The 27,131-nt window shown below is 40.4% G+C and overlaps 2 protein-coding genes across 6 annotated transcripts; both read right to left on the minus strand.

The window, feature by feature from the left end:
- Nucleotides 1-2,643: 2,643 nt before the first annotated feature.
- dus1l (dihydrouridine synthase 1-like (S. cerevisiae)) lies at nt 2,644-13,568 on the minus strand. Of its 4 annotated transcripts, none has more exons than XM_040049251.1 (14): nt 13,276-13,559; nt 12,105-12,346; nt 11,670-11,778; nt 11,468-11,518; nt 11,211-11,323; nt 10,610-10,692; nt 10,339-10,442; nt 10,095-10,242; nt 9,372-9,468; nt 7,400-7,488; nt 7,121-7,287; nt 5,374-5,411; nt 5,071-5,146; nt 2,644-4,761 (listed from the first exon to the last, which is right to left on the minus strand). In XM_040049251.1, the coding sequence occupies exons 2-14, from the start codon at nt 12,339-12,341 to the stop codon at nt 4,604-4,606; spliced, it is 1,470 nt and encodes a 489-aa protein (XP_039905185.1). In that variant the 5' UTR covers nt 12,342-12,346; nt 13,276-13,559; the 3' UTR covers nt 2,644-4,603. The 4 variants fall into 4 exon arrangements, with proteins under 4 accessions (XP_039905185.1, XP_039905184.1, XP_039905187.1 ...); XM_040049250.1 differs by having other exon boundaries at nt 12,105-12,350; nt 13,276-13,558; XM_040049253.1 differs by having other exon boundaries at nt 4,632-4,761; nt 5,063-5,146; nt 12,105-12,350; nt 13,276-13,561.
- A 371-nt stretch (nt 13,569-13,939) lies between these two features.
- si:ch211-234h8.7 (uncharacterized protein LOC561627 homolog) lies at nt 13,940-26,044 on the minus strand. Of its 2 annotated transcripts, none has more exons than XM_040049247.1 (6): nt 25,862-26,044; nt 21,580-21,843; nt 20,725-20,868; nt 19,354-19,973; nt 19,090-19,270; nt 13,940-16,926 (listed from the first exon to the last, which is right to left on the minus strand). In XM_040049247.1, the coding sequence occupies exons 2-6, from the start codon at nt 21,800-21,802 to the stop codon at nt 16,511-16,513; spliced, it is 1,584 nt and encodes a 527-aa protein (XP_039905181.1). In that variant the 5' UTR covers nt 21,803-21,843; nt 25,862-26,044; the 3' UTR covers nt 13,940-16,510. The 2 variants fall into 2 exon arrangements, with proteins under 2 accessions (XP_039905181.1, XP_039905183.1); XM_040049249.1 differs by lacking the exon at nt 13,940-16,926 and adding an exon at nt 17,546-17,751 and having other exon boundaries at nt 25,862-26,041.
- Nucleotides 26,045-27,131: the final 1,087 nt, after the last annotated feature.

The raw sequence follows: 27,131 nt of genomic DNA on the forward strand, positions 1-27,131 counted from the left end.
ATTTTTAGCATTTTTACAAGTCTATATTATATACTGGGCCGGTTCTAGACAGGCATACATAAGGGGGCAGAGAGAAATGTAAAGACAAGACAACACTCTTTGCAGTCGTCTTTTCTTGCATCATTTCTCCTTGTGTCCTTTCAACTCCTCCTTCTCCGTCACCTCATCCACTCGATTCATTTCTGTGTTGTAACTACTCTGCAGTGACTAAATGTCATAACAACAGTTTGTTAATTGGATAAAATCAACTGTTATCTTTTCTTTCTTTCTTCTACTTTAGTAAATGTCCAGGTGAACAAAGGTGCTCCCTCTTCAGGAGACAAAGTGTACATATCACTTATCTTTGACAGCTTGCAGATGGTATAAAACTTTCTTTTTACAATGACAGACTTTTACCGCTTTGTTCTCACTTTTATTTATTTTGTTTTATTAAATACCTTTTAACTTTTCAGAATTTACACTCATACCCAACCCATAATAGCCACACAGTGCACTTTGCAAATCCAACCAGCAGACTTGGGTCTGCATGTTTGACACCCCTTAAATATTACATCATAGAAAGTCTCATTTTTGACACATTTGAAAGAGAGTCTTTCCAAATTTCGTTCACAATTTGACCACCTTGATTTGACCACTAGATGGCACTCTGCGCTCAAAAATATTTATAGTGTATATCCAACAACAGGAACAGAATAAACTGATGCGGTCAGAGGCACGTCATTCTTTTGACTAATTCTCATATTAACATGTAAAAAATAAAATAAAATACAGTATTCAGTATGGAACGATAACTAAAACAGATGTGTTCAATATTAATTTTGTGTTATTTATAACACAAAAGGTGTGTAGTCTAAGGAGCTTGAAAAGAAAAGCGTCTGGGCTTCTTTAGGTTGCTTGAAGTTGGTTCACCTCTCATCTGAGAAGCTTCAGTTCTAAGGTCAAATGGTGGAGAGTCCCAGATTTAAACCCCGTGGGAGTTTCCCCCCCAAAGAGAAACAAAAGGACCCCCTGATGATCCTCTACCTAATCACATGAGCCAACGTTTGAAAACGGGTGTGGGTCCCAATCAGCCAGGGTTTCGGGTGAGCTCACTGTGAAACCTGGCCCCACCCTATCATGTGATTTCCTGAGGTCAGATGGCCCAGGATGTGAGTGGGCGTTAAGGCGTCTGGGAAGGGATCTCAAAACTGGATTATAGATGACAGACAGTTGGTGTCATAAACCACCGCCTCTGTTCAAAGATGGTCGCTCACAGTGGACGTAAATGGCTTCTTTCACTCCTCTTTCAAACCATCTGTCCTCTCTGTCCAAAATGTGAACATTGGCATCCTCGAAAGAGTCCTTTGTCCTTTAGATGCAGATGGACAGCTGAGTCTTGTCCTGTGGAGGTGGCTCTTCTGTGTTGTGCCATGCGCTTGTGAAGTGGCTGTTTGGTCTCTCCGATGTAGAGGTCTGGGCATTCCTCGCTGCACTGTACAGCGTACACCACATTGTTAAGTCTGTGTTTAGGAGTTTTGTCTTTCGGGTGAACCAGTTTTTGTCTGAGCGTGTTGCTGGGTCTGAAATGCACCGGGATGTCATGCTTGGAGAAAACTCTCCTGAGTTTCTCTGATACACCGGCTACATAGGGGATGACAATGTTGTTGCGTCTGTCTTTCTTATCCTCCCTCGCTGGTGTCTGATCTTCTTTTCTGTGCATCTTTGCTGACTTTATGAACGCTCAATTAGGATAACCGCATGTTTTAAGTGCTTCCTTTACATGTGTGTGTTCCTTCTTTTTTCCTTCAGGCTTAGAGGGAACATGTTCTGCCCGGTGGTGTTGATTACCCCAAGTTTGTGTTCCAGAGGGTGATGGGAGTCAAAAAGGAGGTACTATTTGTGGGGAAACTCCCACTGGGTTTAAATCTGGGACTCTCCACCATTTGACCTTAGAACTGAAGAAGCTTCTCAGATGAGAGGTGAAACGTCTTCAAGCAACTCAAAGTCCAGACGCTTTTCTTTCCAAGCTCCTTAGACCCCGCATGCTACAAACTTTACCCGAGTCATTTAGACAGCCGTTAGCACATGATTCTCCTTATGGGGACCTGATATGTTTAATATGCTGCTGAGAATATAGCCCAGAAGAAGCGTATAGTATAGCTTTTATTTTGGAAAGAGCCATTTCTCTGTAATAAACTCTCTTTTCCATAGATGAGTGATTTCTCGATCAGATAGATTTTTTTATTATTATTTTGTTGTTTCAGCAACATTAAATTTAAAAACTGTACTTTTGAGTTAAAATATATATTTCTAATTTTAATAAATGACAAATTAAAAAGGCATGAACTTTTTTTGTATCGAAAAAATATCGAACTGTGACACCAAAGTATCGAACCGAACCGTGAATTTTGTGTATCGTTGCACCCTTAGTATTAATGTTTATTTTTATAAACACAATTTATGTTAGCATAGATGACGCACCTTGCTTTAAAATACTGCATTGTACCAGCTGTAAAGGCTATAAGAAAAACCAATATGAAAAGCAGGAAATAAAATAGACACAGGTTTACCGATTTGTCATAAATAAAAAAAAAATTGAAAAATAAAAAAACGTAAACAGGAAGCTACTGGAGCCTGCAACCAAAATTCATGTTTTTTTTTTTAAATTGAATCTAAAATAGCTCATAACAGTAAATGCTTTCCAGCTATTTTAGGGCATAAGTAATAAAAAAATATTGGAATTAGTTAAAGCATTTTTGGGCTTGCTTAGGTGGTCCTGTTAGTAAACAAGCTAGTTACCAAGGAGACAAAGACATCAATGCCACCCAAACAGCAACCTGAAAACATGAAGCAAAAACTGCAGTTCCTGGATTCGCCACTTGAGGCTGTCAGTCACTAAACACTTTGCTAAAATGCTTTACAATATTAAAAGTGCATTTACTGTCTGCTGTAAAAATGGTTTGGACCTTTGTTGTAGTTTCAATACATTTTTTCTCTGAATCTGAACACCTGTAAGACTTAACATTAGGGACTTTACCACAATGTTGAACAGGAGTCCTGTTAATCCGAGTTACCTGGATTTAGCATTTTTGTGAGTTTTGCACCTTTTGAAGCATTTTTAAATGGCATTAGTCCAAGAAGTTTGTGCTACAGGCTGGCGAGTGCAATTTATGACTTCTTTACTTTGTCCCTAATTAGCAGGTTTGTGTGAGAGCCATATGCATGCGGATGACGCTTGCTAACCAAACTAAGCAGAGCTAGTTCACAACTTAACTCTTCCACCCAAAAGGACTTTTTAAAAATTACAATGGGAAGATTTAAAATGTATTTTCAAAAATTCAGAGTCCAGAAACCAGAGGGTGATTTCATTATAGCTCCGTCCATTACAGATAAAAATCTATGTATTTGTTCATCTGTGTTGCCAAATTTACAGTTGCCCCCAACCTTTGACAGTGTGGGGCCAACTACCACAAAACACACATCCTCTTTGATGTCCATTGTACCTTATTACCCTGTATACACAAGCAGCACCTTTAAATTTTAGGCTGAGCATGTTTTACTCAGCAGCAGAGGGAGCGCTGAATTGTGTCCTTTATGCTTAAGTTCTGGACAGACAGTGATTTCATTCAAAAGGCACACAGTGCACTATGCACCATGGCTAATCTTAATGCAAAATAAAGAAAGTAACCACATTTATGACTTTAATTAAACACACATAGACAGGTAGATGCGGCATCCAGTCGTGTCAGAAGAGCTTGCTCAGGCGATACTAAGGCTTCTGACCAGCTCCTGTATGAAACGCCACTTATTTTAAATATATGTCAAACTAAGAAATAAGTAAAGTTCCACTTGTGAGAACTGGTTTTATGTTTTACTTCTGACTGAATTAAAATGGATTCTGTCATGTTTGAACAAGAAGATGAACGCTTTAATCAAAGTAATGTATATGAGCCTGAAAATGACACTTATCAGTCCCTATGATGGGTTAGGTAGTCCTAACTTATCAGAATGCTTCAAAGCATTAACATGACAGACATTAACACGTGTGCTTGAGTTGTACATACAAAATCAAGCCCACCAAACATCTTGTACCATAAGTACAGTTGCAGCATTTGAACAATCGAAACTGCTTCAGGATCCTTTTACAGTTCAAGTACTTAGAAACTCTGTGTTCTGCCTCTACAGAGAAATAAGCAAAAGGAGACCGTGCTCTCCCTGAGCTATATATGTATGCATATGTTGGCACAGTGTTCCAGTGAACAGCAGTTGAGCAATGCAGCATCTACATGTGTGTATAACACATCTGCTACCAACAAGTTACTAAATCTTTCCCTGTGAAGACTCACCAACAACTTTGGGCAAAATAATGTCTTTAGAATATCTGTCCTTAAAAAAAATGTAAAAAATAAATAGTCCCCCGCCCCGACTGCTTATTCACCTAGAAATCCCTTTTACATAAAAATAAGCTTTTATTTTTTGGTCTGTTGATTGATGACACTTCACCATCAGTCCCAAACAGACTACTTAGCAGCTGTGTACACAGTATGCACCGACTACTGCATGCACGGCTTCCACCCTCCAGTGAGTGTGTGGCTTGTGCACGCAGAGATGGCTGCAGTCCTGCTCATAGCAGCAGCCGAGGCTCCTCCAGTTCCCTTCTTGAATCCTGCAGAGGATGAGGAATGTGGTCGCTTCTCTCAACCTCTGTTGTGGATCTCTCCGCCTGCTCCTTCTCCTCTGCTTTCCGTTTCTCTGCCTTGGTCTTGAACCTCAGCCCGTGGCCTGTTAAACACAGGAAATAAACACATTTATATCACAGATGAGTCGATCCTTTTCATTTCTTGTTTTTTCTTTTTCTTGATTGTGGATTCACAGTGATACGAAACATCTTGACAAACGACAGGCTGGATAATTGCTGTATTGTATTGCTGTGGACTGTGTAACCCAGTCTAACACATTAATGTCTTAACATGTGGCGGTAATAAACTCTGGGAGTCTTTGTGTCAATAAATCAGCAGAAATCATATCCACTACACAGGATCAACACACAGCACCTCATGAGTGAGTGAGTGTGTGTACGTACACACTTACTTGGACAGTCTGCCACTTCTTTGTAAGCCTTCTTCTTACAGCAGCCTCGACAAAGGCTGAAGACGCACTTATTTCCCTGCAGAGGAAAGTAAAAGCTCACAGGATTCAGGCTAACGATCAAATAAAAGCAAAACCGTGGCTTAATCTCAAAAGCGGTGCGAATGGAACAAAACAAAGAATTTCTAACTAAATGTCATGTCTAAACTTTATGAAAATGTGCTTGAGCAACTGACAATTGAATCTAATAGTTCATCTTTTAATCTGTTGTCCAAACTTGAAGGTCAGTGTTTGAATTCTGCTTACCTTTGGGTTACCACATTGTTCACATTTGATGTATTTGGCTGCAGGAAGAAATAAGATGCACATTAGTGACCAGTGACTCACACTTTCAATGAGGAACTTGACAATTTACAAGACCAGTCAAAAGTCTTACAGCACCCCAATTTTTCCAGTTATTTATTGCAATTCAAGTCCAATGAAAAGTTTGAAATGGTACAAAGGTAAATGGTGAACTGCCAGAAGTTAAAAAAAATAAAATAAAAAAAGGTAAGGTTACACAAAACTGAAAAATATGTACATAATGTACAAAAGGCCTTTTTCAGAGAACACAATATGGGTTAACAATTTAAAGCTGTTCTGCAGCAATGGAGGTTGATCATGCTGGTGCTACTAATTCCTACAGGTGTTCCAACTTTTCTGGATTACTTACTGTGGCGGGGCGTGGGTGGTGGCGCCACAGCAGGGAAGGCGAATGCACCTGTGCGGCATCACAATCACACCTCGCCAGCTTCAGAGTGGTGTAGGGTCCTGTCATGGGGTTGCTGTTGATGTGTGTGCCTGGCAACGGCAGAGCTGCAGCCCATTGTAAGTGTACAGCAACCGTGTGTGGGAAAAGTGGTTGAATAAAGATGCAACAAAGCATGGTCTGCCGTGGTCATTTACACTTACAACCCCCTCTGTCTGCATAAAAGCAGTGTGGTAACATACACTTGTGAGCATCACCTGAAAGTATTGTACTGCAGAAAATTCTGTGTTGCTACAAAAATGGCGCGAATAGGGGAATTAACAATGGAAGCGAGACAGACCATCAAACACTTAAAAATGTTATTCCTACAGAGAAATTGGAAAGAAGGTCAAGGTGTCAGTGAGCACAGTTTCCTTCAACATCAAAAGGCCTCAGAAACTGTGACAGGAAGAGGCCACAACTGAATCAGAGGACAAGTTTCTGAGAGTTAACCGCTTGTGTGATCAGCGGCTCACAGAACAACAGCTTCAAGCACAGCTTAATAGTGGTATAGAAAGCAAGTCTCAGTTTCAACTGTGAAGAGAAGACTTCGAGCTGCAGGTATGACAGGACGAGTTGCAGCAAGAAAGCCATCGCTAAGACGTCAGAATAAGACAAAGAGGCTTGCCTGGGCCATGAAACCCCACCAGTGGAAGACTGGAAGTCTTGAATTTGAAATCTTCAACATGTAGGATCTTTGTACGCCATCAAGTAGGCGAAAGGATGGTTCCTCAGTGTGGCGCATCAACTGTCAAAGATGGAGGAGGAAGGGTGATGGTCTGGGGCTTTTTTTACTGGATCCAGGGTCAGCGACTTGTACAGAGTGATGAACTAAAACGGCTGCCACAGCATTCTGCAGTGCCATGCAATACTCTCTGGTTTGTGCCTAGAAAATAGTCGGGGTTCATCCTACGGCAAGATAATGACCATCGAGTCTCCATCGAGCTGGTTTGGGATGAACTGGACAGAAGAGTGAAAGCAAAGCAACCTACGAGTGCCACATTTATGGGACCTTCTGCAACAGATTGGGAAGGACTTTCTGAAGAATATTTGATTTCTATTGTAGAAAGACTCCCACGGGTGTGTTCAGCTGTTATATCTGTCAAAAGTAGATACTTTTTTTAAACTCCAATTCCGTATTTGTACAATGCTTTCATTTCAGAGTGCAATGAGACATTAAAATGCATCATTTTCAATTAGAAAAACTGGAAAAATTGGGGTGTTCTAAGACTTGACCAGCAGGTTAAGTCGACAGCACAAACTTACGTTTCTGTTCGGGGCAGAAGTTCTTTTTGGGGTTGCGGGATCTCTTCTTCTGCTTGTTTTTAGAGAGTGTGTCAGCTGACTCACAGTCCTCCAGTGCCCTCTTCTGACAAACTGTCTTTTTCAACACTGATGCCTGGCTGTTACCGTTGGTAACCGTCTCTTTTGGCCTGTAACGTGATCATCCAACAGTGAGAAATCTTTTGAGAAGTGTGTCCATGGATCAAAAGATGTGCATTACTTTCTTTTTACTGAAGTAAGTAGAGATGTGTTGTGACTTACACTGGTCTGACATATGGCTGGCAGATCCAGTGGGGGAAAGGAAGTCCGCTTTCTTTATCTTCTGAATCTTTTCCTTTGGCTATCTCCTCCTGAATAGACAGAAAGCCACAGTCAGGAATCTTTCAGTGCCGCAATGTCTTGATGCATGCTCAATCATCCAGGTAAATAAATCCCAAAAGGTACGTCCAGATGAACAGAATCAACCTTTTGGGAGGGTGCCATAACATCACACAAACCCATTGGCTGCATTTCAAACTAAAATATAGCAAAAATGTAAAAAGTCTATGCTAATGAATCTAATAATTTTTTCCTTCTTTTTTTAGAATTACAAAACTTCCCAACTTGTGGAAAGGACAGTAAACACTTTCTACACTATGACATACAAATCAAAGGTCATGTGACCCTGAACAAGCAGCAACTGAACAAGCTGAAGCTCTAAACCAGGGGTGGGGAACTCCAGGCCTCAAGGGCCGGTGTCCTGCAGGTTTTAGATCTCACCCTGGGTCAACACACCTGAACCAAATAATTAGTTCTTTACCAAGTAGGACCGTGTGACATGACCAAAATCTCATATCCTGATATAAGACATTTATCGTCCCGACAACGATATAAACCACAAACATTTTTCCTTTTTCGTAAAGTCTGTGAATCTCGGGCAGCTCAACTTGCATGAAGTGTTTCCAGCTGGGCGTTGTATACCTGGAGTCGACCGTTTTGACCGATGCATGAAACGATACATTTTTAGACATAAGTTGTAACGTCCGCCATTTTCTTTCTGAGTATTTATTACACGGCGTGCTGCGGGGAAAAAGTCTGTTCTAATGTTTGAGTTTAAGGGTTATTTTGAGCACCTGACGGCTCTTTTTTTGCTTCTCATCCGTAAACTCTCTCCATACTCTTTTACGTGACTCTTACGTAAGTGGTAGAAGAGGTTTGTCATGTTTGAGTCCATGGTGGAAACCAGTTTGCAGCAAAATTTGCATTGTACAGTTTTCTGGTCCGTGTCAGACTTTTCATAACCAAACCATGTCCATGCTACAGTTTAGGAATAAGGTCCTTTGTTTTGTTTTTTTGTTTTTTTTTAAACTGGTCCTTCTGTTTGTCATCATTTCAGTTTATTGCTAACGACAACGCATAAAAACAGTCGCTTGTCCATCCGTAGTGTGGTTACTTTAATTATAAGAGAAAGAGAGAACGTTAAGAAATTCATATAGCCACTGCAGTGACCATCAAAACGATGAAAAAAATATATATATTGCTGTAAACTGTTTATGTTGCGACACCACGAAACAAACGATAGCGTAAAATGAAACGATAGACGTTTTCGTTTCGCCATCTGATATATATCGTTATATCAAACAGTCCTAACTTCAAGACATGTTGAGGAGGTCATTTAGCCATTTAAATCAGCTGTGTTGGATCAAGGACACATGTAAACCTGCAGGACACCGGCCCTCAGGCCTGGAGTTGGACACCCCTGCTCTAAGCAGTTATACATGGTGTCAGTGCCGCTTTCCTTAAAGCTTATTGGCCAAAATGAATCAACAGACAACATCAGGTTAATATCAGCATTTGACTGAAATATTAGTGTCTGCCTCTAAAAATCGAACTTTCTTGCACCTTGTAGGTGTTAAGGCTGTGATGACATCTTGACCACATGTGAAAACTATAGAGGAAATGGGTCATGGTGAGTTTCTAATGCAACACAAAGTCTACTTGCTACTGAACAATGCACCTCATTATCACATCATTCCACGGATTCTTTGGGAACTGTGTTGTTGAAATGTCTGTAGTACACAGACATGACTGCAGTCTACCCACTACACAGCACAGAACTATATAAAAACATGCAATGATTACTTTAATAATGTCCGTCTGCTTCTTGTTTTGTTTCCTCTGTCGCTATGGTAATGCTGCGCTCTTAGCTACCTCCTCAGTTGTGCATATTTGAAAGGATGTTTCCTGTTTGTACCTGACAGCGAAGCCTCAGCTGTTTGCTAACGTCAGCCAAACCCTCCAGAGTCTTCACCTTGGCCAACTCCTCCCTCAGGTCCTGGTGGATCTGCAGCCTGAACAGACACATGCATGCAGCATGCAGGAAAGGTCACGTTTTAAAGCAGTACTGCTGAGCTATAGCGGGAAGAAACATTGTGTATGTTTCCTACCCTGTACTAGATCACTCAATGAACAGCGAACATGAAATATGATCTGGTGCAGTTATGTTTAAACTCAGTAACTGGGTAGACATGACACGCTATCATTTAGTCTATTAGGAACTACTGAGACCTTCCTGGTGTCATGCCCGATGTTAAAATAAGCACAGAGGACAGATGTTCATCTATGCTGGCACCTGAAATGTGTTGTAGGTCATCACAGAGAAAGTTTGATCCACCACAGCTTGTATAGGAAAAGATGGACACTGTGATGTCACTTATTGGTCCTGATGTTTTAAAACACACATAATAGACGAGGGGCGGAGCTCCTAAACCAGGCTTTATCGTTTTTTATTACTCCACACTGTGTAAAATTAAAATCATGTTGTATTCAGTAATTTAAACTAATGACTGAGGCAATAAACTCATCAGCAGGTATTGTTTTGAGCTTATAAATCAAAGAAGCCATATTTGACTCTTGGACCAGTAGCATTTCTGGGAAACACCGAATCTCCAAGTGCAGGAGGCAAAGAGAGACATACGTGTGATGCCACAGCTTGAAGAGGTGGGCTCGAACATAGGACAGAGTACATGGAGGATACCGCTTCACCACCTCTAGATACTCCTCAGCCATTTCCCACACCGGGGGGCTGCGGCCTTTAAACAGCGCTGGGTTATGGAGGTTCCCCTCTAAGAACAATACAACACAGAAATTGTGGTTGCTATGGTCGTCATCGTCACATCAGGGAAGAAAAGTAATACATAAAACAAACTCCTGCTCCTGACCTGCACTCATCACTCCCTGCACGCCTGTTTCCTGAATGCAGCGCTCCACATCACTGAGGTGCTGGATGTTGCCGTTAGCAAATACTGGAATATTTACCGCCTGCCTGTAACAAATCACAGAAGTCAATATACATTAATGTTATTTGGCTCATCAGCTTCATGGTTCATCTGATTTTTCTTTAATATCAAAGCTACTGTATTTAATTATTAGTTAGGAAACATTGGAAACAGGAATACGTCCCACATCAGATACAGAAGACGAGCAGCTCACCGTACAGCCTTTATGTGCTCCCAGCTAGCGATACCTGTCATGGCGCCTTTCTGGTCTTTGGTTCTGCCGTGCACTGTCAGCAGCTGGGAGACACGTCAAGACCGATCAACACAGATTTATTCAAATGCTTCTGGAAACACCACTTAAAGCAAACACACAAACCAACAGTCAGAAATGAAAATAAACTATGCAGCTGTGCGTTAAACAAAGATGGCCGAGCCACACCAAACATCAGATTTGCTGAATTTACTCCTCATCACTGCTCCAGTTTAAAAAATGATTTTCTAATGTAACACACTGTTTTCTGTGCATGTAGTTTTCCTTAAAAGCTCTTATTTGTAAAAGGACTTTACATAGAAATGGAACACATCCTTAAAAATACATACTGGCAAAGTTTGCTTATGGTGACTTTTACAATAGCCCAGCTTCAGCCCGTTCGTCTGTGTCTTTCTATACACTGTACGAAGCTCAACTTAGAAAAATCTTCCCCCCCCCTTACAACAACAGCTAAAGTAAAAGGACAATTCTGTTTCTGCTACAGACTGGGAAGTGACAAGCCGGAGAGCTGGCAAACTCATTCAAATTAATGCAGAGGTCATACCTGACATCCAGCGTTCTCGAGCATCTGGGCATAGCGGACTGTCTTTTCAACCTCCTTGAACACACGGATCTTGCACGTGATTGGCACTTTGAGCTTTTCGTTGGCTAAGCTGACTGACAAATAAGGGGAAAGTTTAGGTGCCTGAGATTAAACTGATTAAACAAACAGAAGATGTGGGAAAAATGTTTTTGCATCATGAATATTCGTAAAAACATTATGTCCAACAACAGTCTTCAGTCACACAAACACAGACTTACCCATTTTTTCCAACAGGTCCCATTCATCTTGTAGAAAAACTCCATAGTGTCCTTAAAAAAAAGAAAAGAGAAAAGAAAAACATCAGTGTCAAGTTCCCCTTTCACTCGTCTGCAAGTTGGGCAACACTATTCTTTCTGATGCAATCTTTAAGAAATGGTAACGTAAGAAATTCATGGGTTCATATATGAATGAAAGGTTTACCTCTCTTAGCGATCATCTGTGGACAGCCCAGGTTGAGATCAATGGCGTCACAATAATCCTGAGCCAGCAAAGCTGCCTGAAGGAACACCTCTGGATCATTGGCACAAAACTGACACACAGAGGATGGAACACTGATTTAGATTAGGCAACAGCCGATGAAGTGATTAAGGTGATGTAATGGTTACATTTGTTTCTTTCTTTCTTTCTTTGCCTCTGATAAGGAGGTTTTGAAATGGGCAAAACTGAAAATTTAAATTAAAAATGGACAAATAACAAAAGCCTGCACTTTGATTTTTTTTTTACTGCACCACAAACGTCTTGAAGTTTAAAAAGAAAATAAATAAATAGAAAATACAAAACTATTAAAAGCATTTTTAAATTACTGATATTACTATTTAAAACAAACAAAGAACTCAACTCAGTGTTGATTCTCACCTGTGCAATAAGAGGCCTGTCCTCCTCACAAACTTCATTGTAGAGGTTTTCCCTCCTGTAGTTGGCGTCACGGACAAACACCTGAGCATGCAGCATGGGGGTGTAGCAAAGCTGAGCACCGTGTCGGCGGCTAAGCAAACGCCAAGCCAGCTCACTCTGGTCCACCATGGGAGCCACCACATAGCGTGCTTCTTTCAGAGTTTTCCTCCAAAACTCAAAGCCCTGAAGTTTGGCCATCACAGCTGACTTTGAGAGAAAAGGAAAGGTAAGAGGTAAGTGGACTGGTTCTTATATAGCTTTTCTACTCTACCTGAGCATCCAATGCTCTTTCTATGCCGGTGCTTTCTAGCTAACATTCTCACACGTTCATTCAAACAACTGGGGGCTAGCATCTTGTCCAAGGATGTTTGGCATAAAGACTGGAGCAGTCAGGGATCGAACCATCAACCTTGTTATTAGTAGATGACCTCCTGAGCTGCACAGGTAAAAAGTTATTTTCCTGCAGTTTCAACACAAAAACTCATCAAGACATAAGTTTTTGAAAACTAACCAACTACTCCAAACCCTCTCAATATAGCTAAAATAAATAATAAAACAATAACGTAGAAGCAGGAAGAATAAGCAGAGGTAGCCCATCAGGTAAAGGTGTAACAGATACATTTTTTGATTCTCCATGGGGAGAATCAACCCCAACCAAATGTCCAGTGTTTAGCCTCTGACCCTTCAACGCTGTCTGGGGATTTTACTTTCAGGGCTTCATTCCCGACTGTGTTATTGGGCTGCAGTATAACTATAGTAGTGAACTGTCCGTTTTCTTTTTTTTTATTTACATTTGGTTTAAATCGTCCACTTATTATTCAAATTAATTAACGAAAGTGTACTCTTTATTATTCCATGACAATTGGACAAATTGTGGCTCCAGTGTCTCTAGCATGTATCACTGACTCTTCAACTGTGCCTGAACTCTGTCAACATGTAGCTAGCAAAGCTAACCGCAGGGAACAGACATGTACCGCATGATGTCCCACCGTAGTAAGAAACACAGCCACGAGCTGAGAAACAGAGAAAATATCCCAACATAATGATACAGCTCTAAGACATTTACGTTTAACCTTGCTCATGTGTTGACTGCACCTATTTAAAAATCTAGGAATTAGGGGGTTTTTTTCACCTGTAGTCCTGGCGTTGCACTTTCCAACTATGTGTAACAGCGAAACATCGCCGGTCGGAAACCTTTTTTAGTTTCCCCCGCTTGTTCTTCTTCGTCTGCTTAAAAGCAGTTGGCATCAGTCTACGTCAGTGTTTTACTGACCCCATGTGCTGTGGTGCATGGAAGCACCAGACAAAACAATAAATCTACAGTACACGTACATATATACAATGACCGTACATATGTGATTATTTTAAGTGTTCGGCATTTTAAATCTCACTTAAGAAAAAGTGCATAACTGCTTGTCATGCAAACAATTATTTTTGCAATTATATTATATTACTTTCTGTGTACAGTTTGCATGTTCTCCCCGGGTACTGCGGCTTCCTCACGCAGGCCAAAGACATGCACTTTGTGGGGATAGGTTAATTGAAAAATCTAAATTGCCGACAGGTGTGAATGTGAGTGTGAATGGTTGTCTGTCCCTGTGTGTTAGCCCTGCAACAGACTGGCGACCTGTCCAGGGTGTACCCCGCCTCTCGCGCTATGACACCTGGGATAGGCTCCAGCACCCCCCGCAACCCTGAAAAGGATATGCGATGGATGGATGGAAAAATATAGAGGTACTATGTTTAGTTTTAATACCTGTTAGTTTGGTCAAAATGTTATTGCAATTTGCCTGATGAGGTATTCATAGGAATGTTTGGATGTCTACAAGACTGCGAGTGCACTGCCTTTTGTAAGTCTGGCCTCTGACACACACCATCCACACAAAAAACAAAAACAACACTGAAACTATATTAAATGTAAAATAAAACAATTTCCAGGAATGTATTTAATGGGGTGGCACAGGCGAGAGAACAAGAACAGTGAAGGTGTTGTGAAACAGACATTCTCTTGTTTAATGGTGTTGGGCCAATCATATTTTAGGTCACCCCACGGACCATGTGGCCAATGATTTCTGAGTCAATTCTTGTGCAATTCTAAAATGTAATTTTATAAATAAAGTTTTCTTACATAAATACATAAATAATATAGATTTAAACAGCCACTTGAACACAGGTATTTAGATTACATTTTTATAGTCAAGACATTTACACAGTCGTAAAGATTTATTTCTGCATATGGTTTCCACACAAAATAGAGTCAAATCATTTAGAACAAAAGTCTGGATCGGTCGTATTTGACTGATGTGACATTCAGCAGGAATTAGTAGTAAGGTGCGAACAGCGACATTATTCCATTTTCGGATTAACAGTCAACATGGTAACACAGTTAATGGAATAAAAACAAAAACAACATGGGCTTGAGAGTATATAAGCTCACATAGTCACATATCTCCTCACCACCTGTTTAACTGCAGCTTCACACAGAAATGCAAATACTCTACATTCAAATAACACTGACTCATGTTTTGGCTTTAAACAACAAAACGAAGACAAAGCATAACAATCAGCGACAAGCTCTGTTTGTTTAAAACACAACATATAACATACACAATTTAAAAGAAACAAGACGTCCAGCATTTATTGCAGGCAGGTTGCTGTTGTGGTAGGCCGTCCTACAAACCAGTCAACCTTTTAAATGATCCAAATGTAACCATTATGGCCCTTTACTAATCTAAGTGGCACACAAAGTCCCACTCACTCATCTTTGCATGAGAAATCACCCGTCACCATGGATACTGACAGATCTCAATGTTCACCCAGCTGTTGTGTTATATTTCCTGCTGTCTCCTTACTGAATTGTAACAATCCCGTTTGATTTCAACTTAGATGTTATTTATTGATTCTTAGATTTTACTTAAAGTAATGGTCTGAGAGAACCGATGGTTATGAATCCAAGTATTGCAAACACAGCTGAGAAAATGTATTTCAGGAAGCACCCTGCAGCTTTTTTTCAGTTACCGATTTAGACATAGAGCAGTAGTTACTATAGTCACTCTCTTTTAGCTACGTGTTTGGTCTTTATCCAAATCTGAGAGATATAATATTTATAACAGAAAATATGTTTCTTTTTTCTCCTCACTGTAAAACAACTTCCTGGTAGGTGCCTGCAAAAGTTATACAAAATAACATAATAGTAATAGTAATGGTAAAAGTCTGCACAGTTCCATCCCAGGAGTTCCTTTCATGTTTTCTGCCATCTTTCAAACATTCACTAAGTTTGCATCTCTGCACTTATTTCTGTGAAAATTAAAATGAGTGACACAAAGCCAAAACAATCCCTTTAATGTTCTGTTTCACTGAAACACAAACAGTACAGGCAGTACAAAGCATGTAGGCAACATGAGGAAAAAGCTTTATAGTCATCAGTAAATCGATGCTTTAACCACACCTGTTTCATCCTAAGGGGACACACATATAGTCAGCCTGTCCTTTGGTCCATACAAACATACTGCGTCTTTATCCTATCTGTATATAATTTGCTTTGTAGCGTAACTTGGTGCTTTTGGGGGATGAACAACACAATCAGCACATTAAGCCCAACAACAGATACCCACAGTCAAACACATGTACCACAGTGCATTGAAAACATCTGATGCTTGATAGTGAAGGAGGGTAAGAGAGACTGGTACCTTCAACCAAAAGCACTTCAGACTGAACCGACTGCTTCCTTCTTTAAAACATCACACTTTTAACTAATCCTAACATCACAGTGAAGCTACAAATAATATTTGGAGCCTGCTTCTAATCCACACACAGCTACCACTTGACTGGGAACAACCTTTAGAAAGTTCGTCCTAAAAAACATAGTTTTATCAATCTCAATGGTGACGGCACAGATCAGGTGGGAAGATCATTTTCAGCTTTGGACATCGGGTGGAGAAGAGCTTCTGGTCATTACACAACCATCATTACATAAAGCTTTCCTGACCCTTTAAAACAAGCTGAATCAACCGTTTACACAACATTTACTGAATTTCTCATGTGTTTTTTTTTTTTTTTTTTTCAAGTAAAAACACAGAATATTCTTTCAAATTATCCCTCAACTTTATTTGCTGGTGGCTTTTAACATGAACTGTATAGACAAGGCAGTGTTGTGACAGCTAACCACACTAAAAACATCTAGAGATAAAATATTGCTCACAGAACTATTAGTATTTGATACGGCAGTGACTCTAATCTGCCATATCAGACACGAACACCTGGGTTAAACACTACATCATGGGGAATAACTATCCAGTACGGTGTGGTCCCATTCACGTCACTGAGCTGTGTGGAAAATAATCCCGTCCGGCGTCTTCTACCCATTTTCACAGGCATGTTTCAGGACTGGGGGTCATGCCACCATTTAGTTGGGGCTCTTTCAAGAACTTTTCCACTTCCTGTGAGTCCACTGTTACGCTCTTTGGCCTGACCTCGTCTACTTTTTCTTTGTCTTTTTCCTCCTCCTCCTTCAACTCCTTCGATACCTCCCTCTTTGTTTCCTTCTCTTGCTCCTCTCTCTCTCCCTTCTCCTCTTCATCATTTACCTCCAAAGACCTGCTGCATACTTCTGTCTTGGTGTCATCTGTGACTGTGATGCACTCAAGTTTGTGAGATGGCTCCTGGGGCTTCCTTTTGATAAAGAAGAAGTTGCAGGTAGCTAGAACCACAGCGGAGAGGACCACCTCGCTTCCTGCCAGCAGGAAGACGTACATGTATTTCTTGGTGGCATCGAGCAGTCGGCCTGAAACGGAAGAACACAGTGAAAGATGCAATTATATAGTAGAAATGATTTCGCTTCATTTGTGGCGATGCTGGTTTAAATAAACATATAGTGACACGCTTATGGATTCTTTATAATTATCTGAATTTCTGCACTCATAACTCATAAAATGTGCTTAAATCATCCTGTACAATAAAACTGTAGACAGAAAGTAACTAACCCTAACATATGAACAGTTTTTATGAAGTATACATGAAGTCCAATTTAAAAAAAAAAACAAAAAAAAAACTAAGTGCATGTTTACCAGTCCAAAGCAATTAAAAGGGTATGTACCCACATAGCAAGCAGGTCTGGCCCGGATCTGGTGTCAAGCTTGCACTTCTGACTGACCGGTGTCATGGCAGAGTGTTTGTCAACCAGATGTGCGCTAGGTCTGGCAATGACGCCACTGTTTATGCGATGGCATGCCATATCTGGCTCGATTATGTATGTGGCCCAGGCCCATAGAAAACAGGTCTTCCCTGGGTCCGGCATCAGGTGGCACTTCTGACTGACTGGTGTCATGGCAGGGTGTATGTCAACCAGATGTGGGCCAGGTCTGGCAGTGATGGCACTGTTTATGTTCCTATTGTCCTATTTTAGTTAGAAGACTCAAATGCCATGTTGCAATACTACACTGCTATGGTAGCCAACGTTTCAAATGCAGGTTTGACAGGTTTGTGAGTGTACACTTTATCCAAAACTTAGTGACGGTTTACTCATCTTTGCCAGTGGATGGCTGTAGCTCAGGAGGTAGAGCAGGTCACCGACTGATCGGGAGGTTAGTGGTTCCCTGTCTCCTCCAGTCTGCATGTCAAGAGTGTTTATGTGAATGAATGTAGTTAGGAAGCACTCAGTTTAGAGAAAGTGTGCGATTGGGTGAATGTGACATGTTGTATAGAGCACTTCTGGCACATGTTGTTATTACATGGCTTGATTAAGGTACACATTAGGCTGACATCTGGGGCCAGAGCTGAAACAGTTCTGGGCCAGCAGTGTGTCTACAACTGGCCCGTGGCTGCACACAACTTACACATGGCCCACATACCGCAAAGAATGACGGCCCTTTGGTGGCCCAGATCAGGTTTGCCAGAGGTAATGTGAACACCTCTTTAAAAATCATTTTGGCAGTTTACCAGCCTGGTCTTTACTGGCTACAATTAGCATGTTCATGACTGTCCAGGGTAGAAAAAGATGAACAAGTATGAACAATGTCCTCTGGACAGATAAAACCAAAGTGGAGATGGCCATTAGGCACAACGCTACATCTCATGCACGGTGGTGGAGGAGTGAGGATTTGTGTTTGTTTTGTTGCAGCGGGATGTTGACCCCAAGCACGGCAGCCAAGCTGCAACAGAATATATGAAAAAAAGTGTTGCAATGGATCTCAACCTGATTTAAATGCTGTGGTGGGACCTTAAGAGAGCTGTGCTTAATTGAATGCCAGCAAACCTCCATGACCTGAAGTAATGCTGTAAAGAAGAGTGGGTGAAAATCTTAAATCTTTCACATGATTTGAGATAGTGATAAAGTGGTACAGAGAACAGTTACTTCAAGTTATTTTTGTTAACAGTGGTTCTACAGCTACTGAACTGTGTATAAGTCATGAGCCAATTAAATAATCACCAAAGTCCCAACTATGACCCGTTGGTCTTGGATACAACCTCATATCTTCCTGTTTGGCTCACGATCAACAGCTACTACCAAATAAAACAAGTCTTCCTTTTAAACGCAGACTTCACGGAGGCCAAATGTAAACTCAAAAGCAGCTTTATTGCTGACACAAGGGAAATGATGCAAAACTATACTGGGACATGTATGAACAAGTAAAAAAAGAGGCAAACTGGGAAACACACAGCCATGAATGAGGGAGACTGCGACACTCGACAGAAGAAAACAAAAGGCTTAAATACACAGAGAATGACGAGGGAACAGGAAGCTCATGAGGAACACAGCTGGGCCAAATTACACACAATGAGACAGAGGACGCAAAGCTAAACATAACACATGAGACAGGGTACCGTCAAAGTAAGAGAAGCAAAGCAAAACATGGCACAGATGGGAGACTACCAAAGTAAAACAGGAAGTAACGGGAACACACACACAGAGGCACTGGGTCAAATGGCCCAGGATGCTGACACTGACCTGCACCCGGTGGCCCCACCAGCACAGCAATGGCCTCCATGAGAAGCACAAGGCCAATGGCACTGGAGAACTTCTCAGTACCGACAATTGCCATGAGAACTTCAAATTGTAGGGCACCCACCATCCCATAGGAGACGCCAAAAAAGACACAGAATACCACCAGAGAGGCATAGTCTTTGGCCTGGGAACAAACAAAAATAATGAACAGAAACCTTCAATGTTTGGACTTCATTTTCCAGTTCAAGGAAGTATGTGATCACTCACCTGTGAGCCAATCAGGTCAGTGACTCCATTGAAGAGCATAGCAAAGCTGAAGAGGTAGACGCAGCGAGGCCGGACCCATTTGAGTCCAGCGATTATACCGCACGTTGGCCGTGCAAAAATATCAATGAATCCCAGGATAGTAAGCAGTAAAGCAGATTTGGTGTCTTCATTTCCCAGCTCCTTAGCGTAACTAACAACAAACACAGGAGGCACGAACAGTCCCAGCACCATGATGGATGCCGCCACAGTATAGATGACAAAGCCACCATCTTTAAACACGGAGAAGTCCAGAAGTTTGGCTTTTGGCTTCTTCTTCTCCTCTTTCCCCTCTTCCTCCTTGTCATTGTCCTCTTCTAAGCTCTTGGCCTTGAGGTTCTTTGGGGCCACCAGAGGCTTCATGAGGGCCCCGCACACACAGCAGTTCAGCAGGATACCACCAAGGATAAGAAATCCTCCCCTCCATCCATACTGATACTGAAGGACCTGTCCCAGTGGCGAGAGGCAGCAAAGGGCCACGGGGCTTCCTGCTGCTGAAAGGCCATTGGCCAGAGGACGCTTCTCGCTGAAGTAGCGGTTCAACATAATCAGAGAAGGTTGGAAGTTCAGGGCTAATCCAAGACCTGCAGCAAATAAAAGAAAGGGTTACACTCTTCAGCCTTTTTAACTTGAACTTACCTGCTTTCATTAACATAGTTTTCTATTTCCCTACATTTCTACATGATATGGAGACAAAGCATTTCAAGATGTTTCTAACCTTACTCTAATGTTTGAGATATGCTCATGCAGAGCTTGTTTACATGACATCAGCCATATGATTTAATATATCTTAATGGGTATAATGATGCAAACTTTCTGACAGCATCTCCTGTAAAGTATTTGTGGTGTTGTTACCTTGTAACCTTTGTACCACTAACCTACATTACGGTTTCAAATGCTGCTCAATGATCCGATAAGCACTTGCGGTGGAGTATACTTTCACTGTAACCTTAACCCAGGCGGCACACCGGGGTGTTCTCATTATCAAAGCTGCAGGCTTGTCTCAGTTAAACACAAGGTGTCCTTTGGTGAAGGGGCTTATTTGACCCCAGACCACAATATTTCCCAAACTTAACCAAGTAGTTGTAAGCCGGTGTACCTTACAAAGCACCTTTTGGTGTTTATAAACCTAAGCAGCTTATAAAAAGCCCAATGGGGGAGGGAGCAGGAAGGAAAAACAAATGCAGAACAAGCAGGGATAATTTGATTATGATGTATTGAAATATAGGAAAAACATTAATGCATTCTTCTAATAATTGTATTGTAATCTATTCTTAATTTATTGGGCGTAAAGCATTGTGTGATTTTATTTGACAATGTACAAGTGTTCGTGACCTGTAATGACTCCAGCAGTGAGGTAGATGTGGATGATACTTGTGGCAAAGGAGGCCAGAATCATTCCCAGAGAGGCAAAGAGGCCCCCCACCATCATGACTGGACGACAGCCGAAGCGGTTCACCAGCACGCTGCACAGGGGACCTGAACAAAGTGTAACATAGTATGACTGCATGCATCAGGCGCAGTGTGCAGCACATGAAAAGAAAAGCGGCGAGTATTAAGGTACAAACACAAGCATTTTCCAAAATTTCACATTTTATATCATTGTTAATATGATATAAAATATCCCTCTGAGAATATGCAGATACATTATTTTCAAAATGAGATCATCAAATCCTCGAGCTAACCCTTATTTCTTTACACAAAGCTCAAGAAACGAACCAGTGTTTGTGTCTGCACGTCAGACAAATTTGCAAAGAGACACTTTTTAATTAACACACAATTTGTTCCAATTTCTTAATCTGAATCTTAGGGTGATGCCATGGATTACACAGTTTGACAGCAAAAATAAATAAATTTTTGCACCAATAAGTTGATTCGCAAAGAGCTACTAGCTGAAAACATGACATCTGAGCATGGTGTGTGTTTCCCTCTTTCTGTCCTGCTCACGCTTCCGGGATTCCTGTTATGTTTGATCCAGGGCTGCAGACTGTGGAGTTTTGTTCTGTGCCTGTCTCCAGTGTTCAGTGCTCGATCAAAACAAATGTTTAGGATGAAATGGGGCAAAAAGGAGTTTCAAAAAGCTTCTATTGCAGTATTTTTTAAATTAAAGAACTGCATAGGTACATAATGCTTCCAAGTACAAAGAGTTAAAAAAAATGTGAATACTGAATACAACGTGTAACAGCCTACCTGTGCCATAGAGCATGGCCAGCAGTATGGAGGAGATCCATGCAGTGTCGCTGTATCCAACACCAAACTCCCTGATCAGCTCTTTGAAAAATACGCTGATCGCTTTTGGGAAAGCATAGGAGAAGCCTGTGATGACAAAACAGCCAGCCAGCACTGCCCAGCCCCAGCCTCCGTCTGGAGCCTTCACCCTGGAATCACCCACATCCAATGCAACACCTCCCATAGTTCTTTAGGGCTGTATCTTAAAGAAGGCAAATGGAGAAGCTGGAAAAGATAAATAAAAGCAACAGCAAGACAGGGATTTAGTTTGTGTCTAATTCAGTCCTGCATGAAGTGCCTATGTTCTAATAACTGCAACAACATCTGTTCTCTGTAATTATGAAGAATCAGAGAGGTGCATGGTACTCTAAGCATGGCTAGCTCTCAGTTCACAAGTCTTCACTGTGATACATCATGTGCATCAACAGCTCTAGACTCAAGTTATGCTGATTGGCAGAGAAGAAAGATTTTTAGTAGACAGGATCCGTGAACACCCACAAAGAATCAAAACTGTCAAATGAAACAAAGAGTGCACACTTTATATTCATTTTTTAATGTATTGCACATCTTGTTAGCCACACATTCTAAAAAATGTGGCCTCAGTAGTTTAAATACATCGAGGTGACAGATATATCATAATTTAATCAGATGTTCCAAGATGATAACAAACAGAAAATGTCCCATTGCCACTGCAGTGTATGTGTGAAAACGTTGTTAGTTTGGTTCCAACAATTATCCCAAACCAAAGACACCGAAGAGTTTTGTTGTTGATTGACCGAGTCTGACACCTCACCTCAATGCAATGGATCCCATGTTTTATGTTTTCCCCTCTCCTACTTACACGAGTGGAAAGATAAGATAGTGGTCACAGACTTTAGACAGACATCATAACAATCGATGACTCATGTAATTCATTTTTTATGTCTGTGGATTATTTAAGAACTGACCAGCAAACAGATTGTGTGTACAGTAAAAGACCAAGAAAACAGTTTAATCCTGAAATTTTTATCATTTCTTTCCAAGTAAAATTGCTAAAGTAGAGATTAAAGAAATCAAAATAACTCATCACTGTATTTACTATTAACTAACTAGGTAAACAAACCACTGGTAAGTGTTAAAACTTGTTCAAATATAAAGAGTCTTATCTTATTTTAATACAGCTGTTAATGCTTGTTCAGCCTCATCTGCTTCAACCAGTTGTTATTTATAAGACAGCAGAGAGTTACATGTCATCCTATAATGCTTTGTAATGGACTAGCTCAGAGATTTACAGGCTCACTGGTCCTCTGGAGCGATCATTGGCTTTTACCTCACAACCATACATCAGCACCACCACTTACACCCCGATAGTTTCATGTATTGTATGTAAATCCAAATTATATATCAGTTTTTATTTTGGTGTGGAGGAGGGGTGGGCTTAGCTGCTTAGATGCTCAGCTGCTGGTGGGACAGTGAGGTAACAGCTAGTGGCTCCATCAGTTAATTTACGATCCCCTGAAGAAAGAGAAGGATTGAAATGCAGGCTGGGCTCTTGTTAAACAATCAGCAATCCTTTGTCTCTACGAAACACGAGCATTTCAAGCCTCGTGCTGTCAGGATTGTGACGTGACCAACCTAACAAATTTTAAAAACCCCGCAGGCCACCAGAGCCTGTGCAATGCTCAGTCCCCAGGGCAATATCCTACATTATTACACAGTCACAATAAGGAACATATCTTAGGACTATTGTTTGGACGATGATATCTGCTTTCCAAAATGTCCAGAGTGTCCTTGAAAAACAGATAACATTACATCTCTGCTAAAATCGACTTGATTTATGCTGCACTGCTTATCCACAAATAACTCAAGTGCACTCTGTCGTCGCAGACGGATGAGCCAAAATGCTAAAATGTTGCATTTTAAGTTTTCTGCTGCATGCATTCACAAAATTAGGGAATGTAGTTTTAAGGCCTTAATGGTAACTGCCCCAAACCTAAATAAATTATTGAATACATAAAATCTGAATTTTCCTTTTACAAAAATATTTTAGGTGTATTTTTTAAAACTACTTCAGTAACATTTTTTCCATTTTTAGCTTTTAAAAAATGCTGTTTTCCTTTTCTGTAGCCAAGAAAGGTAAAAATTAAAAATATATGTAATATTGTATATTCTGTAACTTTATAGGTTGGTCCTCTATAGTTTATTGTTATTTATAGGAAGAACAAAGTACAGTTATGGTATAATATCATGAAGGAATGACTGTTTTGTGCTGGGACTTTAAAACTGCACTAATCAATATTTCCATGGTAACAGTGGATCAATTTACGATGTGTACTCACACTGATTAACCCACAATTGTCCCCTTTCCTGTGTTCTGCTCAACAGAGAGTATTTTTTTACTGAGGTTAATAACTGCTGATTCCAGCTTCACTCAAACCATCACTTTATTTTCAGACAGCTGTTTTCAGCAAAACGCTCTAAAAACACTTGCTTCACTATGAACACAACATCCAGCATTTTGAAGCATTTTTCTGCTAATGAGTTACATATTTCTCTCAAGAGTTCACAAAAACCCAGAGACTGTATATAAAAGAAAGACATAGCCACTGTAATCTGATTTTAGGTGATGGTGTATCAACCCTGTGCCTGGTTCAAAGTGTCTTAACTTGTTTATGTCTTCTTTAGTTAATCGAAATACACTTCAAAAAGAATCTGTGTTTGTTTTAGACCTTTCAACTTTTTATAAGTATTACTCATGCACGGCACATCTATAAGCTCAGTTTTTAACAGCTCACTGTGTACACTGCACCCCATGGTGTCCCAGGTACCCAACATTTGAATCACTCTTTACTCTTTCCAGCAGACTGAGAATAATTTATTCTACAGCCTCCCTCTGCGAATGTGGTTATATTAGCACATTATTTTAGCACATGAACCCTCCCCACATCGCTGCTGTATGGTTTTCTGTCTGTTCCTGTGCAAACTAACAGCAGAGCTGTATTTTTTGTCTGTTTTTTAGTGAGTTAGCAGATGGAATATTATATTTAGATTTAAACTAGGTAGCTAACTTCCTGCTAACTTCTAACTCAGCAAAATCTTATAAACCCTCTTCTGTGTGGATGCCCGGATGTTTATTGCAACTCCCAGGAAAAAAGCCACACTGACAATTTTATTGGATTTTCTTCATTGTTATTTTAGCAGCTCTTAACTTTCAGTGGTGCTGTTTTTGATTTTGAATTGTCAGACATACCTTAAGATTACTGTTTTAGTACTATTAGTATTAGTAACAGTATTTTTTTTTTTACCACATTTTAAAGAGAAGATGTTGTTTTCAGTAATACTTAAAACTAGTGACTGAGACCATAAATTACTTTCTTTTTGAAAGCACAAAGTATCCCTTTGCTGTCCATGAGAAAGAAGCCTTTTAAGCCTTATGTTTTTCTTTTATATACAGTTTGTGTAAAGACCGAAAAAGAAAGTAAAGTGATTATACTTTATTTTATGTTAGAAATATGCCTTTGTCCAGTGGATGATCATTCATCTTTGTGCCTTTTAGAAGAAAATTAAAAAATATATATTTAAACCATTTTACATTTCTCACATTTTTTAAATAAAATAATGTAAACCAGAAGTCTGAAGTCAGGAAATGTATACAAAATATTTGAAACAGTAAGGTTGATAAAATGTATACAAAATAACTTAAAAGGGGCTTTTATAGCTTTGATGATGTCATTGGCTTATTGATTTATTTTTAATTCAGAGTCTTTTTGTTTTATATGTGTCTTTTTTTTTTTTAAATAAATTAATTTAGGTATGAATTCGACAATTTGACATTAACAATATTTCGATTCCAATATAATTTTGATTTCAACATTTTAAGATAAAAGTTTCAAGACTAAAGCAACAAATCCCTGCTGTGTGTATACCAACGCCACTCACATCCCAACAGGGGGGGTTGCATCGTGAAAAGCCTATAAGCTATTATCCCTGAATACTGACGCACACCTATGGCAAAACACTATCACGACACGCAGTCAGAATCGCGTGAGGAAACATGCATGAAAATTGAGCTATCACGAGAGATCGCCCGTCCCATGAATATGTGTCACTGTGGCAGAGACTTTTCTGCTCCAATCGTCTCTAAATGAAGTTGAATTTCTATATAATACATATACTGTATATAACAGGGAGAGTTAACGGTTTCATCAGTGATATCAGGAGCTAAATCAATGCACACACACAGAACAACTGTTGAGTGTCTTACCGGGTGATGCTGTCCTGCCCTTCCTCCAGCCTTCTGCTTCAGCACCGGAGATGCGCGTTCCTCCCCGCACGTCTGCCTGCAGACCATCACAACGGCATATACAAGGAAGCCCCCTTGCTGCTGGGTCCTAAAGCCTACACTCCACTGACGTCACTCAGCAGCATCCAATGATGAGCTTTGCTTTTTTAGTCCTTTGTTTTTATTGGATAGTCTAGGTGATACCGGAACTGGTGATTACTGTTTTCCTTACGAGTGCATCCCATGGGAGTATTATGGATTTCAGATAGGAAGTGTCAATATAGGGATGCAGCTGGATGTAGTACTTCTGATAATAACAATTAAATCAAGTCTAAAATCTGCCTTTAATTATTCAGTTGCACAAAATAAAGGCTGGGTTTTGAAAAGCCTATAATACGATTTCCTGGGTGTTGTTTGCAACAGCAGTGACATTGTAGTAGAAATCCAAGCATACAGATTCATTTAATTTGTACTGAAGACCTTGGAGGACTTCAATAAAAAGGTATTTGAAATCAAATACTGCTGTGGACTCTGTGTAACACACAGTGGGGACCGCATAGAATAAATGTGGGTTTGCCCTGCCCACACAGTCCCATAGTTCACCCATACCCGCCCACAGTGGTCCTTCACGGGTATGTTTGTTAGGTATGGTTGGCAAAACAGCCAATTTGGACAGAATGCAAAGTTGTTGCCATGACAGCAGGTAATATGCTCCAAAGAGGCTACAAGTTTCAAACATCTTTACACGCAACAGAAGAATTCAATCGCTCCAGATTAGCTTCAGTTAGGTACTAAAGCTAAGTGTCCAGTCAATCCAAAAGTGCCAACCTAATGTGAAATTTGGTGAAAATCCCCGCTTGTTATAAGTCAAAAAGAGTGAAAGTCTGAAAAAAGAAAATTGAAGAAAGTGTTTCAGAGATATTATGTTCATGAAAATAAGATAGAAGAAAAACAACCTGTAAACATAACCCCTCAGGCCATGTGTCTCTGGGTTAGGGACACATTGTTTTTATTAAAAAAGCTTTGTTTTCAGATTCATAGTGCATTACTTAATAGAGGGTTAATCCTTTAAAGCCCACCATAGAGCCAACTTCGCCAGAGCTCATCTTTATATCTTTACATGCTGTAGTGCAATTTTTTGTTAGGTGTGGCTGTGTGCAGGCAGGAATAGGACCCAAGGTGCAGACTCCGGAGACAGATGTGAACTCAAAACAACTTTAATGTTAAACTCAAATATAACATAACTGGAAAA

The sequence above is a fragment of the Simochromis diagramma genome, unplaced genomic scaffold (genome assembly GCF_900408965.1).
Source record: "Simochromis diagramma unplaced genomic scaffold, fSimDia1.1 OVJJ01000517.1, whole genome shotgun sequence".
In the NCBI taxonomy this organism is placed as follows: domain Eukaryota; kingdom Metazoa; phylum Chordata; class Actinopteri; order Cichliformes; family Cichlidae; genus Simochromis; species Simochromis diagramma.